General features: G+C 43.4%; 1 protein-coding gene across 13 annotated transcripts in view; it reads right to left on the minus strand.

Annotated features, from left to right (window-relative positions):
- The window catches only part of TEAD1 (TEA domain transcription factor 1), a 262,318-nt gene that overhangs the window by 70,036 nt on the left and 175,069 nt on the right, over window positions 1–17,213 (minus strand). For 7 of the 13 annotated variants that reach the window (XM_040258347.1, XM_040258345.1, XM_040258346.1 and 4 more), the window contains exons 3-5: window positions 8,598–8,662; window positions 6,146–6,208; window positions 5,994–6,056 (exon numbers count right to left, since the gene is read on the minus strand). In XM_040258347.1, the coding sequence (XP_040114281.1) occupies window positions 5,994–6,056; window positions 6,146–6,208; window positions 8,598–8,662 (191 nt within the window). Of the gene's footprint in view, window positions 1–5,993; window positions 8,663–17,213 lie in introns of all 13 variants that reach the window. The other 6 variants (XM_040258348.1, XM_040258342.1, XM_040258343.1 and 3 more) reach the window with 4 other exon arrangements.

Raw genomic sequence — 17,213 nt, forward strand, 5'->3', positions numbered from 1 at the left:
GGGTGGGTAACACTGCTGTAGATGCAGCTGGTGACACAAGGTCCAAGAGTAGTCCCTCAGTTGGTGTCCTTGGGATTGCTTGATGCATGCTCCAAACCTACAAGCCATCTGCATGCTGGAACTGCATAAGTCCATCTTCCCCTTTGAGGCTTCCCTGGTAGCTCAGACTGTAAAAGCATCTGCCTGCAATGCAGGAGACCTGGGTTCAATCCCTGGGTTGGGAAGATCCCCTGGAGAATGAAATGGCAACCCACTCCAGTACTCTTGCCTGGAAAATTCTATGGATGGAGGGTAGGCTACAGTCCATGGAATTGCAAAGAGCGACTTCACTGTACTTTTTGTATCTTCTACTTTATAACTAGAACCAAGCATCAGAAGACTGATGGGTCAAAAGAATTGTGTCTGGATAGGGGTCAAACGTGTGGTCCTCTCATCACTAAGAGAACTGACTGTTTTCTAGAGCAGTAGTTATCACATTCTGACTTGTAGTTTAGACATTTGGTCAAGAAAATTAAAAACAAAACAAAACCCCGAACTGCAAATACATATTTCATATCCCATATCCTGGCACTCTGGCTACAAATGCCCTGCATTTCCCATCTGTCTCAGGGATTCTGAATCTCACCTATACTCTGCTGACCCTTTCACCCCTTCCCCTTACTGCCCTAGTCTTTCCTGGCTCTTCTCTCCTCACATCACTCCTTGAACTCTCCAACTATCCCCTAGTTTTCCTTGCCCTTTGCATCTCTCTCTCATGGTTGCAGTCTGTGTCCAAGGCCATCCTGAACTGTTGGTCAAGTCTGTCCTGGCTCAGGCCAGGAGGAACTGTAGATGAATAGTTTCCCATTGGTGCCAATGGCTTTAGGACAAGTTCACAGTAGACAACAGGTTTAAAAAAAAAAAAAAAAATCTAGATCAGTTTTAGGATAAAGTCAAAAGAAGCTATAATTTTCACTGGATATGACTTTCTCAGGGAAACAGTAAGTGGCAAGGAAAGACAATGATGGGTCACGGGGCGGAGCGGGGGAAGGCTGAGACTAACTGAGAAAGGACAATGGGCAGAGGAAATCAGAAAAAGTAAGAATAATGTTTTGCCCTTGATTTCCTTCAGCTAAAGAAAAAAAAACTTAAAAGGAAATGTAATCAAAATAATCATTTCTGGATTGTGCAAACATGAGTGTTTAATATGTCATTCTCTGTACTTATTAACTATTTGTTGTTCAGCCACAAAAACATCATAGTTAATTTTGATGGACGCTCTCAGTTAATGGCTATTCCTTTAAGAGAATCCAGCCTTTAAGAACCTAAGTTTTAAATGCTGCTATTGAAAAGTTTCCACGTACATTTTCCAGACTTAATAAGAGTGGAACTTTTAAACAAAATTTGCTGTTCAGAAACAATGAGTGAGAAAGCGGACACAGCAGTGGAGAGGACTGAAGTGAGGACCAGCCAGTAATAATAAGGAGGGGTAAGTGCTGAATGGGGCCCCTAACCCTGGTCCATGCCCACACCTCCCTCCTGCTTACAGCAGCTCCTGAATTAGCCTCCCTGCCAGCAGCCTCCCTCCCTCCTAGCTGTCCTCCGAAAATGGCTGGAGGGGTCTTTTCCACAGCATGACTCTGAAGGACCCCTGCATGCTCCCCAGGCTCCTCACGCGAACCTCACTCCTCCAGCCTCATTCCTGCCTCCAGCTAGAAGCTGTTCCTCATGGTTCCCCAGCTTCCCCTCCCCTCCCCCGCCCCCCTCTGTGGGAAGTCTCTGCCTTCCTCCAAGCACAGTTCTAAGGGCACCTCCTCCATGGGGCTTTCTCTAATTCTCCCACACTCAAAATTAATCATTCTTTCACTGCTCGAACTTTGCACCATTCTGTTAAATATCTACTGCAGAGTCCCCTAGCTGGAGACAATCCACTGGGAATCTTGTATTTTCCCCAAATGTGGCCAAAAATAACAGAAAAGACAAATGTTCTTCGGGAACAGAGACTCTGCTTATTCAACTTTTCAGACCCAACTAAAGGGTCTAGAACACATAGGTTCTCAATGGAACGGTTACTGGACTGCATTAATTAATCATTTCTGTGCTTTTAAAGTTCAAATCTACATGGAAATCTTAAACTTCTACTAAAACCATTTTTTTAAGCAAAAATTAAAGTCCACACATTTTGGGGGTGATCTGGCTCACAAACAAGCACTTTGGGAAACACTGCACTTAGCAAAAGCCTAAAGCCAATCTCTGAAACTCATCCTAACAGATTTTCAGGAGTGTGACTTCTGTAGCTAGAATGACTCATCTGTGACTGTGACATGAGAATAACCACTCTCTCTCCAGCCTGTTTCCTTCAGAAGAATATGGCAGAATAGGCTATGGGACTCAGAAGATGTGGGCTTTCAGTGGGATCCCCATGCTGTCTGGTATAAAGAAAGCCAGAAGAACGGCTGAAAGGGATGGCCCTTTCCTTTACCTTCTGTCTAAAGCACTGGGTTTTCAAACTTTATTCAACAGAACCAGCCAAAGAGGCTGCTGCTAAGGATGAGAGAGTAAGAGTTTTAATTAAAACAGCTTTTGCATTTTCATATATTGAAATTTTCAAGTAAGATTTCAATTTGAAATGTGTATTTTGCTACTTTAAAAAGGCTAGAAAATCATTAGCCTAAAGAATTCTCCCACACCCTTCTGAGGAAAGTCAAGACAGGCTCACAGGCAGGAGGGCACCCTGGAAGCCACACCAGGCTCTGGCCCTGCCTATGAGTAAACTGCTTTTTCAAACTCCAAGGGAGGACAGAAATGAAACTCAATTCCAGTCTTCATAGGAGGGCCACAGGCCTGTCCACCCCAGAGAACAGAAATCCTCTGACGGCTGAGCATGTGGAGAAGTGGGGAGGGGCCTGGCTGGGCAGGCTCAGCAAGGACAGGTCCAGAGATGGTCAGTCAACAGCCACCTCCTCCAGGAAGCCTGGTCACACCACCTAAGACAAAGCAAGGCCCCTCTTGTGGGTCTGGATATTTCCTGCTATCCCCACCCCTGCTCAGAAGCTCTCCTTTTTGTCTACTGGGATGACTTCAACTTTCAACAGTGAGTTTATCTGGGAGGCCAAGAAGACAGAGGCTATCAACCTGACTGTACCAGGAGCTTGGCAGGGAGCATGCTCATCCCTGCCTCTCGTGACTATTAGACTCCAGAGCTGAACAAGGAAGTGCAGATCGAATGGAGAGAGGTACCTCTCCTACCAGGCTCATGGGGCTGAGCCCACTTCCCAGGAAGCGCTGGTTAGGAAGATGAAGGAGAGCCTCTTTAGCATAAAATGCCCATGGGAGATGAAGGCAGCAGCAAGGCAGGCAGGTGACAGGCAGCCTTATTCTCCTCAGCTGTCCTGACTCCCTCCAGGCGGGGATGCAGCGGCTCTGGCTCTGCAGCTAGGAACGCATCTTGCCCCTGTCTTACTGATTATCAGCACAGCATCAATCCCAAATTAAGCCCACACTGTTTTCACCAATGGCTAAAAGTTTAAAAATCATCTTATATCTAAAATGTGGAGGCTGAGGGATTATGGGAAGAAGGGGCTGTCTGCCCAGCTCCAAGGGGCATGAGGGGCGGTGACAGGTTGTCTACCCCATACACTGACAGGAAGCCTGTTGCTTAAAAACCACTTCAGCCTCTGCCAGATAAACCCCGTCTGGAAGAACAGTGGCTTAGAATTCAGAAAGATCTGAGTTCAAATCGTGACTTGGCCTATCCTACACTGGTGGCTTTTGGTCAGTTAACTGCACCTTTGGAGACCTGGTTTCCTCAATAGTACTGCTCAAAATCTGAAGAACAGAACTCACTTTGTAGTGAGCTAACACACGAGAACACATGAGGCTTTGCACTGCACTAACTCCTTCTTTCATGCCCAGACTCAGCAGACATGGTCCATGCAACTTGTCCCTGGGATTCCCTGCACGTTTCCCTTTGGCTCTCTCTGCTAACACTTACCCTACAGTGCCCTGTATTTCTCATTCCCATTTCCACAGCCAGCTCTATGAATAGAGGATTGGTTGTTAGCTACCCACCATGATGAGCGCCATGCCTGGAACACTCAACTGGTATTAGCTGATGGGAAGAACAAAGGCCTCCATTTTCCCCAGAATAATGAGGTAGGCAGGAAGGAGAGGAACTGTAAGAAGATGGAGGTGGTTCTTGGAGCTGAAATGCCAAGCGCCTTGCTACCCCACTGCGTATGTTTCTGCCTCTCCCTCGTGCCTACTCCAGAGGAAATGGTCCAGCGCTGGCTGAAAGTGGGGAGAGGTCATTTTTTTTTAAAGAACAAAAACAAATACAACTGTGTGTTGGTATGTATGTATACGCGTAAGGTAACGACAAAACTGTTTCCACTGAGGAAGATTTGTAACGTCCCCAAGAGAGAAAAAGAGTGCTTGTGGAATCCCATAGTGATCCCCTCTGACCAGGAGAGCTTTATCCACCATTTACAGGGCTTTCGATCTAGGGCTGTGTGCCCCGGTGAGCACAGAGGAACCACACAGTGCAGAAACAGAGCAATTTATAACATTGCAGATTGGAAACACAAAGTTGATGTCTATAAACTTATTTGTACATCATTAATCCATTAGGGAAACTAGAAACAGAGTGAGAACTTGAGCAAACACTGGGGGTAGTTACATCCACATAGAAAGGACTGCACCTTTGGTTAAAAAGCAGGAGCTATAAAGTTATTTTAGTCTTCCAACTGCTCAGCCAGTGCAGCTAAAAGCCAGCCACCATCAGCCACACGTGCGAGCGAGCCAGCATGCTGCCCACTGCAGAGGGCACACCAAATGCGCCTTCCTGGTCACTAGTCCTGTCCCACAGCCATCCTTGCTCGCATTTAAAAAGTTGGAGGACTTTGGAAAGAGTCCTGGCTTTCACCACTTAGGGCTGTGAAATTACACTTTGTTCTTTAGCTTAGAACAAATATACAAATTTACTTAATATATGGGGGAAAAAATCAAAAGAGAACCAAGAACAGGCATGGGAGAAAGACAATAATATGGATTATGGATTCATTTTTATTATAAAGCTCCTCCATGCAAACTATAATCCCTTTGCATTTCTAAAATAGGACAGTAGAGGGGAAAAAAGAGTCATGTATACTTTACTGCAAACTTTGCAAAGGGAGAAAACAAGAGAACTTCCATTTTAAAATTGTCCATGCCTCTGTTTTTGCTATGAAATATATTTTAAAAGACTAAGTAATGAGGCACATGAAGAAAAAAAAAATTAAATTCAAGTATAAACAGAATTGCAAACATGGATTTGATCAAAAAGGCTTCTCATCTCTAAGATCCATCTTTTGTTTTTTAAGGCCTCACCTCAAATTTCTGTTTTAATTAACAAAGCCACACACTTAAAAATATTATTAAGAAATGTGGAAGAAATGTGACAGAAAATATTCTCTGTTGGAAGAACACATAAAAAATTCCATGAAGAAGATGTATTTTTCATAAGTATTGAAAATACATCAAAAACACAAATTTAAAATAATTTCTAAATATTTCAAAAAGTAATTTCATGATGATCTCTTGGAAATGATTCATTTATAATTTCTACACCAACTTTGCATCTCTTGGACTTTTCTTCCCTCTCTTAGCTCAGTGCTTCTTTGTAGGTATTTGAAGACTGAAAAAAAGAAATGTTTCTGTGCTAAAGTTATCAAGACTAGCTCTCTGCTGCATTTGCGTTGTTATTAGGGACACACACACACACACACACACACACACACACACACATGCACGCGCACACACACACATACATGCGCGCACACACACACCACACACTCTGAGCTTAATGTGAGGCTAGTACAGAAACAGAGAGATTAGACACAAAGAAATGTAAACAGCTCTCACATGCGAGGAAACTAGGTTACCAGAATCCCAGCACCAGGCATTCACCAGTCACCATGGAAAACAGGAAGTGAGATGCATAGCAACCACAAGCCAAAAAGCAGGAAAGCGCATACCTTTAGCTTGGAATGAAAATCACGAGATTTCCTTCTGGCAAGAACCTGAATGTGACTAGACACCTGCAGGGTAGGGGAAGGGAGGAAAACAAAGGAAAAGCCTGTAACCATGGAGATGAAAAGCCCCCTACAACTGGGCAAGCCAGACGTACCTTAATGGCGGCTTGAATTTCTCGAACTTTCTTTCTTGCTAAGACCTGTATATGACTAGACACCTACATTGTTCGGGTTTATGAGGGGAAACAAAACAAAACAAAACAAAACAAAAAAAGGAAATCAAATATAAAATCGCTACTCCTTGGGAGGGTTTCAGGGTGGGGGGTGGGGGGGAGGTTATTTGCATCTCAACAAAGCTCTGCAGTTAGGAATACACAGTCCCAGCCAGACACCAAGCCCCCAGCGCTGCTCTAAGCTTTTCAGACTGGGTCATCACTGCAGTGACTGGATTCAGGATGAAAGTTGACGCTACTATTAGTTTTCTCACTCAGGAGAAATTGCGGGCCACGGGATGAGAGGGGGAGAGTGGGGTTGTTTTCTTTATAAAATTTAAAAGGTGGGGGTAGAGGTAAATGAAAATATTTATAGCTTCTCAGTATCAGGAGGGAAAATCCCTTTTTCTCAATTTAGAAGAGACTATCCATAAATTAGCACATTCTGCAGAATCAAAAAGCTGAAGCTGTCGGTTGTATTCTGATCTCATTAAGAGCTCTGGATTCTGTAGCAAATGTTAAAATAATACTGACATGTAAATTAGATCTCAAAGAGAAATGGAAAGACCCAGTTAGCAGAGCTTTTTTTTTTTTTTTTTGCCCTTATAAATATCTTTAATCCTTCCACTCTTTTGGGTATTGACTGGGCGCCAAGTGGATTTGCATATTATTACAAAGCGAAAAGTGTGAATACAGCCAGCCAGCCATCCTGTTAAAAATCTGGGTTGAAAAACCACACGGATTTGCTGAACAACAAATTCACATTGGAGAGGTATCACCAACTGCTGCCTAAAAACATCCCCAGGATGCCGGGGTGTGGAAACCGAGCCAAGCCAGGCTTCTGAAACACAATGATTCCACTGGGTAAACAAATTTGCATCTCTTTCAGCAGGACTTGGTTAAATTTAGAAGCCTCCCCTCACTGAAGGGGTTGGGCACATGACCAGAGCTCACAGATCAGCAGACAGCCCAGGTCCAGGACTTTCAGTATGTTGGGAATGAGATTTGTCTGTTTTAGAAATTTAGAAGCTTCCATTTGGAAGTTCAGCTACTCGGACTGTGAGGCCATTGCTTGATTTCAAACACTCTAGTGAGCTTAAAAACAGGCTTTATGATAATAATTGATCCGCTTATCTCTAACTCTGTTTTCCAGTATCAATTATCAATTTTTTCATTTTCCAGTATCAATTATCAATTTTTTCTTTCTATTTGCTTTTTTTTTTAAGTACGGAGAAGCAGGAACTCCCCCATCCTCTTCACCTCTCCATCCGGCTCCTGCTTTCACCCGAATTTTGTTTTGATGTGATCCACTGGCTTGCTGTGGGCCACAGAGGGAGAGACATCCACCAAACAGACAATGCCCCGCCTCAGAGCACTGGCGGGAGGCCACCTGCCTCTGTGCTGACTCAGCAGTGGGCTCCCGGCGGGGGCACCGGGGCATTCCCGGGGAAAGCTCTCCCCGTCATAAACACTCAGAAAAACAGCTCATCACCCAAGCAGAGGACTGGAATCTACTGCTCAGGGTTTCACAACTGAGCTCGACTTTTGGTTTGATTATAAGTTTTTAAAATTCCTGCTGAATCAGGCAGCATAGTCAACACTGAAACTCATATTATAAATATTTCTTTTTTTTTCTTGTTGAGAACTCACCCATGAGGTTGGTTTGATTTCCCTCCCCCTTTTCCATTTCTTTTTTTTTCTGCTTTTCATTAAATGTTAATTTCTCATCCATTCCAGTTCTGAACTGGGTCAGAGGTTTGAGCTAGTTTACATCACAAGGAGTGAAGAGCGCCACAGCCCTGATGGGAGGGCAGAGGAAAATTCCTGACCCAGTGCTGCACAAAGGTATTTAAGTTGTAACTTCATTTCAGTCACAGCAGCTACTGACAAAAAGCCATAGCTTAAGGAGCAACAGTTCCCTGGACGCACATCATTCAGCCTCATGTTCTGGCCAATGCTCACGGCTGCTAGTGTTACTTTTGCAGTGGAAGGATGACTAATATGTAATTGTTCCAGGATTTTACAATGCGCAAAATCTCAAAATTTCATGACTTGCAAAGTGTATCTGCACCTGCAGCTTTTACAATGTTTGCAGATGCACAGTTTGGGAAAGAAAATTGAAGATTTAGAGTACAGGAGCAGTTTGTACACTGTCCTTAGCAGTGAAACTTTTCCATATGTGTACAGAAGGAACTCCAGAGACCATGGAATAAAAGGTCACTGAAATGAGGAACAGTAAGAAACGGAGCCAATTTCAAACACCTACAACACTGACGTCCTTACAGGGAACTCCGGTTGGGGGCTCCTAGGAGCCAAAGCACAGACAGCCACTGCAGCCAAAATGCCTCCGTGGGCCATTCGCTGACATGCACAATTTCCAGGTCGGTTATTTTACCTGTTTTCTGGTCCTCGTCTTCCCTGTCCTGAGTTTGATGTATCTGGCTATCAATTCATTCCTACCTGAAAGAAAGAAGAATTTACAATAAAGTAGGTTACTTTGGTGTGTGAGTGGGACAGGGGTGAGGTGTAAAAAGCCTCTGAATGCTACGACTAGAATTCAGAATCATGAATTTTTAAGTTGTAAGTTTATTAATGCTAGAAAAATTAAAAGTATAATTTGTGCAGAAAATATTTACTAAGGGAAATTAGGAAGAAGGGAATTTCATCATGAACTACAATCAGCAATTAAAATGTGCCTTTTGTTTGTTTGCATGCTTGTCCCTAAACGGACGGTCACTTGTATAAACAAATACAAAGATTAGTGTGGAAGTACACAGAGTGGCTTCCGTTCTAGTTTTATTTTTCATATCCATTTCTTCTCACCCAGGTTTCTACTCATAGTTAACTCCAGTTAGTGTCATTATAGCCATGAGAGGATGAACTGCTGTGATCACAGAAACACAAGGAAAAGAAGTTACAATATGAAGGCAGATAGCCCCCAAAGGTAGTCACTGAATCAGTAATAAACTATACACAAAGCTGTCAGTGGGGAGGAGAAAAATGACTCAATCTTTTCCATCCTTCATAACTTTCAGGGGAAAGTGCCTTAAAGTATAAACAAATGCCTCCTGTCCCTACTGCACCAAGACACTGAAAAATCTCAAACAGATGACCTGAACTATAATATAAATGGGAAAATAAATCCCCAAAGCCAGGTGGGGAAATGCATTACTAATTCTACATGAAATAAAAATGTACTTGTACAGAACACATGGGTCCAAACTGTCACTTTAAGACTAACAGTATAGCTAGTGGTCTAATCTGTGTGTACCGTCTCACTCTCCACATACTGCATAGCTGAAGACAGCAAGAGTTTTTGTCTTGCTCCCAAGGTCTCCCCAGCACACGGCACACTGCTGGGCGCACAGAAAGAAAAAAATGAGTCACTAACACAGCCTCTGGTGAAAGGGAAGAACTGCATTCCTCAGACCTCTCCAGCAGAGAAAAGAAACTGAATGCTCTGGTGAGAGGGTCTTGATGAGAATCTTGCCTAATAATTCAAGAAACCTCTCCCATTGCTGCCTAGAACATTCCTGTAATTATGGCTCTGTTCTCCACCTGCCTGTGTTAGGAGTGTGCAGAACACAGTCACTGCTGGAAGGCAAAGGAATTGTGGAATCTTGGGGCTGCAAAGTACTTCTGAGCCACTCTTTCTCGCCCCTAAAAGTCTGAGTCCTTACGGAAGCCAGCACTTCTAGAATGAAGGAAAAAGCCCATTCTGCCTTAAAACATATTGAAAGATAAAAAGACCCTCCTTATTTGAGGTTTCCTATAACTTTTACCCCCCAGATTCTTTTGTATCTCTTAACAAGAAGGTTAGTTCGTAACGCACAGAAATTTCTGACAGCTTTAACGTCCTCCAGCAGCGCTTTATCCAAACTAAACCTTTCCTGTTCTTTTGTTATCTGTGGGCAAACTTTGGAACACTCCCACCTCCATCCTGTGACCATCCTTTGTCATTTCCTTTCACAGCCTGGAGCCCAGAACTATAGTCACCTGCCTGGTCCTAAATACTCCATCTTTGTTGATGCAGCCCAGCACCACATTAGATTCGGGGGGATTACAATAAACTGTCAACTGAAGTCAATTAATTCCAAGGTCTTTTTCATATGAGCTACTTCTCAGATATATCCCTACCCCTGTTCCTAGACTTTTCATGCATCGTTGGGACTTTCAGATCCAAATACAAAACATTCCCTTTATTTCTACTGCAGTTCATTTTGTCAGATGAAGCCTACCGTTCCCACCTTCAAGTCGTCAATCCTGACTCTGTGACTGACTGAACTTACTCTTTAACCACAGGAGAAGGACCTCTAAATTCAGTTCTGAGGATTGCTTCTCAAAGTACTCTCTTTCCTACCAATATCCCCTGTAGTGTCGTTGGGTCTACTTCACCATCTCTCAGATGGTTGTACAGATTTTGCAATTTGTCTCAAAGGCTGCCTGACAGCAGAGCCCAGCTAGGAGTGCCTAATTACCAGAAGTCAGACCTAAATGACAATGTCTGCAGAGGGGCCAAGCATCCTCCAGCTCAGGGCCTCACTGTGCACCCTGTTCAGGGCTGAGTGGCTGGGATGAAATAAATCTAGGGCTCTGAATTACATGCAATTTCATCTGAACCTTGTTCAGATGGCAAAAACGCCTCCTGGACCCAGACTTGCTTATTTTTCTCTGAAAGCAGACAGAATAGCTTGATCCAAGTGGCCTATAACTTATATCTCCAGTTTTTAATTTCTTATGGCATTTGGTTAAATGGATGAGATCAGTCCCCAGGAAGCCACACTTGACTGTACACCCTATGGTTTATGCAGTGGCATAAAAAATGTCAGCTCACACTTTGATTAAAGTGCTTCTAAAAATAACTACTTCTACAAGAGGCCCTCACTGAGCATCTGCTATGTGCTGAGCAAGACGTTACGTCGTATCATGGAAAGTCTGTCAAGACTCTCATGTCCCTATTCTTTACATGAGCAAGATCTCCTTTCAAATTCTATGTTATTTCAAACCATGTTTCAAGCCAAGAAGAGTAATTAACTTGAGGTTGCTATGTGTTTCTCCTTGCCTCACCAAAAGGAATATTGCTGATTCAAATTATAAATTCAACTTCCACTAATACCAAGCATCTACCATGAACTCAAACTGCAACGTTAGTCACTTTATTTTATGTGTTGTTTTTTAAAAAAAAAAAATGATTCTAAGGGTGGTTTTGTGCAGAGAAACATCAGTCAGGTTTACTTGACTTTAAAATGTTTATTTCATGTTTATTTTTTTTTAATGTCCTAGTTTTTCTTTATGTTTTCAATTCTACTTACATATCCTATAATTTTTATAACCACTTTCAAAGGGCCACTGGATTAATGTTTGGTCCATTTTATGAACCTAGTTAAACTCCTTCAAACATTTAAACTATGTACCTAATCTATAGTTAATTTATTTTTTTTTAATATTAGAACTCTTTAACTTACAAAACCTTCCCTTAAACAACTTTTAGAAACCTAATAAATTCTCTTGAGTGTGCCAACATTGCTTACAAATCTAGTTAAGACTTCAACCCTTCCCAAAATCAAGTCTAAGTCAATTACTTCATTGCACATTTTAATTTGGAAATACAGACTAACCTGTTATGTGAGCCAAATTATTTTAAATATGCATACTTAAGACCTCATATGCACAAATCCTTAAAATAAAAATATAAACACTATGGTATTGATTATATTAAAAATTTTATATTCTAAATCTTCCCAGAATTATAATATGCTTACTCTTTAAGGAAACAAGTAGGTCATTCCAAATGATTTTGGAGTCTCTTTCCGGGTGCCTGGTTCTGAATGAATTCTTGTTAGCAACCTTCATAGGACATTCTGAGCCCTATTTATATTTCTAGAGCATGACCTTCCAAATGGTGTGGATCCATACAGTTCAAAGCCCTAGATTTGACTCATGGTACTAAGGTACAGAAGGGATTCGCAGGTGGTGCAGTGGGGGAAAATGCGCGTGCAATGCAGGAGACCCAAGAGAAACCTCAGTCAGGAAGGTCCCCAGGAGTAGGAAATTGCACCCTGCTCCAGTACTCTTGCTTGGAAGATTCCATGGACTGTAGCCCACGATGGGGTCACAAAGCGTGAGACACTGAGCACACTCACACGACAACAACAACCGAGGTTCAGAAGTCTCCAACCAAGGACAGGAAACTCAGAGACACAAAACACGACTGATGTAACTGGTAGTGGGACTCTGGTCCACGCAGCAGTCTTGTTTCACAGCTGGGAAGAATGCTGGATATTAGAAACGTTAACCCTCATTTTTCTCTCACTTCCAAAAAAACACACACGTATACACACAGCCATGGAGCAGGACGTGGCAACTCACTCCAGCATTCTTGCCTGGAAAATTCCACAGGAAGAGGAGCCTGGTGGGCTACAGTCCATGGGGTCACAAAGAGCCGGACCCGACCAAACACAAGCACCCATATGCACACAGTGGTGTTTGGTCCCATAAACCTTATATGACAAAACTGACTTTCAACAAAGTTACCTTTTATCATGATATTCCTAAACTCTTCCTCCAGTCCTGTGGGAACCATCTCTCCTTTGTGTCTTACATGATGCCTGTCTGATGTATACAATATTTAAAGACAGCCTAGTCTGCTGTTCACAAGGAGTTCACTGTCCAAAACACAGGCTAAGATCGAGGAGATCAGCTCGACCAGTCAGCCAGCCACTAACAGTGGCTCTAGCAACATATGGGGGTCATCAGTCGTAAATAATTCCACCAACCTAGAAAGCCATTCCCAAAGTTCTGGAAGAGAAGCTAGCTTTTAAAGACAGATTATACTTTCTCCAGCACCCCATTGACTGTATAACCCCTCAGACACCTCTGTCCATGGAATTATCCAGGCAAGAATACTAGAGTGGGTAAGCCATTCCCTTCTCCAGGAGATCTTCCCGACCCAGGGATCAAACCCTGGTCTCCTGCATTACAGGCAGATTCCTTACTGTCTGGGAAGGCAGGGAAGCCCTTTCCTCCAACATTTTATTAAGAAAAATTTCCAACATATGGAAGTCTTCCACAGAGACAGTTTCACAGTGAACACTATATACACTCATGACTCAGACCCTATCATTCACTTTTTCTACATTTGCTTTATAACATGTTACTCCACCTGTCCCTTCTATCCATCCATTGCGCCAACTTAATAAATGCCAGGCATGATAACCTCCCTACATCCTTCAGTGTGCATTATCATTAACTAGAGTGATAAGCATAATTTTGACAGGCAGAATGGAGGGGGTAGGCCGAAGATCCTTTTAGACAGAGGAAGCAGCATTAAAAAAACAGAGGAAACTGCCCCTTAAAAACCAGGCACCTGATCCTTAAGCCCCCCTTGACCACTGCACACACTGTCTTTCTGAGCCCAGAAATCTCTAGATTCTACACTCACGGTATCCACGACTCATTTCCTTCATTCTTCTTGATGCTGCGGCTGCTTACTTGCTTCAGTCATGTCCAACCCTATGCTACCCTATGGACAGCAGTCTGCCAGGCTCCTCTGTCCACAAGATTCTCTAGGCAAGAGTACTAGAGTAGGTTGCCATGCCCTCCTTCAGGGGATCTTCCCAGCTTTCCTGCAATGCAGGCAGATTCTTTACCAGTGATCCGCCAGGGAAGCCCTTATTCTCTGTTCAGTTCAGTTCAGTTCAGTTCAGTCGCTCAGTCATGTCCAACTGCAACCCCATGAATCGCAGCACGCCAGGCCTCCCTGTCCATCACCAACTCCCAGAGTTCACTCAGACTCACGTCCATCGAGTCGGTGATGCCATCCAGCTATCTCATCCTCTGTCGTCTCCTTTTCCTCCTGCCCCCAATTGCTCCCAGCATCAGAGTCTTTTCCAATGAGTCAACTCTTCGCATGAAGTGGCCAAAGTATTGGAGTTTCAGCTTTAGTATCAGTCCTTCCAAAGAACACCCAGGACTGATCTCCTTTAGGATGGACTGGTTGGATTTCCTTGCAGTCCAAGGGACTCTCAAGAGTCTTCTCCAACACCACAGTTCAAAAGCATCAATTTTTTGGCGCTCAGCTTTCTTCACAGTCCAACTCTCACCTCCATACATGACCACTGGAAAAACCATAACCTTGAGTAGACGGACCTTTCTCGTAAGTACCTGCAATAGCTTATAGAGCTGAGTGGCAATGTCACACTTCACCACCAGGTGTCACTGTACTACAGCTCCTCTGTAGCGCACAGTGCCCTTTAGAAATGCACACTGAATCACAGCTTTAAATCTGAGATGCTGCAGCTGCAGCCACCCTTGCTTTTCCCACAGGCAAGAGGCAGCAGCAAAAACAAATACAGCCTGACCTGTACCTGTCGCTTTATACTGTGATACTCACCAGGCGCAGCGATCTAGTTTTTATTTCCTTTTTCCTTTCTCCTAAATAACATACCACAGTTGAAAGTGAGGCCATCATTGGCTTCTCCAGCCTCCCAGATTGCTGTGAAATTTTCTGCTAAAGGGGCAATAGAGACAGAGATGCCAGCAGAAAGGCATAGAGTTTGTGCTGTGCTCCTCTTACCAGAGAGAAAGCTGGTTAACGTTGTTGTGGGCTTGGGTGTAATGCGATGTGGCCTCAAGGTCATGTTTGAGGCACAGCAAATGCAGGGTCTGTGGCTAGAAATTGTAGCCCAGAGACACTCGGCTTTAACAGTGTAAGAGCCACTTTGTAATTGAATGGAGTCAGGGAGCCACAAAGAAAGAAGCAGTAAATGGAACCTCCTCTTTTCTGGCTGTGGCTAGTCCGAAGGCAAAGCACATATCCTGGTCTGGGGAAGAGGCTTGCACTAGGGTACCATTTGGCCCACTCTTTGCTGGGAGGGCAAGGGAGGAAACCCCACACTTTTTTCCATGTTGAAAGAATGAGAATCAGAAAGAATACTCAAGCTTCTGATTGCTACACCAAAGCTGTTTCACACAGGCACCGGTGCTATGGTTGTAGCCATCACGTCTTCCACACCCCCTCACAAACCCTAACTTGGCCCAAGGGCACTGTAAGACTGCTTCTCGTCAACACCCCGAGATGTCTGAGCGCTGTACCTGTCTACACAATTACTTTCACAGCCTGCATCTCCTTGTCCATTACAATATGTGGGGATTCTGCCTACATCTCAACTGCCTTGTCCTTCATCAGCCTTCCAGCTGCAAGTGGCTGCCCCTCTCCCTAAACATCCACTGCTCTTGACCCCGGCCTCTTTGCTGCTGGTTCATTTTTTTCCCCCTGCCCTCTATTCGATCATTTTGGCACATGCCATGGCTCCAACCAGATCATAAGACCTTATGCTCAGAACAAGAACCAATGAGGGAATTCCCCAGTGGCACAGTGCTTAGGACTCCCCACCCTCATGGCCAAGGGCCCAGGTTTGACACCTGCTCAGGGAACTAAGATCCCATAAGCTGAAAGCACCAAAACCAAACAAACAAACCCAAAGGCATTCATCTTTTCTTCTGCCTCCCCATCCCAGGCATCTCAGTATTTATAGAATGGATCATTAGGAGCATAAAAGGCTCCTATGTCCCTATAATCCAGTTTGACACTGAATCATCAGCAGAAAGTAGAAAAAGATGACCTAGTGGGAAGAAGCAAAGAAAGATGCTCCTACAAAGTGATGACACCACAAGGCAGCAACGCCCAATGACGCAGCGATTGACAAAGGACTATCTTGGGCAAGGAGAGATAAGAAAGCCTTCCTAATTGAACAATGCAAAGACAGAGGAAAACAATTGAATGGGAAAGACTAGAGATCTCGTCAAGAAAATTGGAGATACCAAGGAACATTTTATGCAAAGATGGGCACAATAAAGGGCAGAAGCAGTACAGACCTAATAGAAGCAAAATATATTAAGAAGAGGTGGCAAGAAAACACAGAAGAACTATACAAAAAAGATCTTAATGACTCAGATAACCATGATGGTGTGATCACTCAACTACAGCCAGATATTTTGGAGTGCGAAGTCAAGTGGGCCTTAGGAAGCAACACTGAGAACAAAACTAGTGGAGGTGATAAAATTCCAGCTAAGCTATTTCAAGTACTAAATGGTGATGCTGTGAAAGTGCTGTACTCAATATGTCAGCAAATTTGGAAAATTCAGCAATGGCCACAGAACTGGAAAACGTCAGTTTTCATTTTAGTCCCAAACAAGGGCAATGCCAAAGAATGTTTAAAATATCACACAATTGCACTCATTTCACATGTCAGCAAAGTAATGCTCAAAATTCTCTACGCCAGGCTTCAATAGTATGTGAACGGAGAACTTCCAGATGTTCAAGCTGGATTTAGAAAGGCAGAGGAACCAGAGATCAAATTGACAACATCCGCTGGATCATAGAAAAACCAAGAGAATTCCAGAAAAACATCTATTTCTGCTTCATTGACTACACTAAAGCCTTTGATTGTGTGGATCACAACAAACTGTGGAAAATTCTTAAAGAGATGGGAATACCAGACCACCTGACCTGCCTCATGAGAAACCTGTATGCAGGTCAGGAAACAACAGTTAGAACTGGACATGGAACAACAGACTGGTTCCAAATTGGGAAAGGAGTACATCAAGACTGTATATTGTCACCGTGCTTATATAACTTATATGCACAGTACATCATGCAAAATGCCAGACTACATGGCCTGGAGAATTCCATGGACTGTATAGTCCATGGGGTCACAAACAGTTGGACACCAATGAGCATCTTTCACTTTCACAAATCACAAGCTGGAATCAAGATTGCTGTGAGAAATAGAAACTTCTAGCAATATTGTTAGCAATATCTAACAACCTCAGATATGCAGAGAACACCACCCATATAGCTGAAAGCGAGGAGGAACTAAAGAGCCTCTTGAGGAAGGTGAAAGAGGAGAGTGAAAAAACTGGCTTGAAACTCAACATTCAAATAACTAAGATCACGGCATCCAGTCCCATCACTTCATGGCAAATAGATGGGGAAATAATGGAAACAGTG

This window comes from Oryx dammah, unplaced genomic scaffold (assembly GCF_014754425.2).
Source record: "Oryx dammah isolate SB20612 unplaced genomic scaffold, SCBI_Odam_1.1 HiC_scaffold_17, whole genome shotgun sequence".
Lineage (NCBI taxonomy): Eukaryota > Metazoa > Chordata > Mammalia > Artiodactyla > Bovidae > Oryx > Oryx dammah.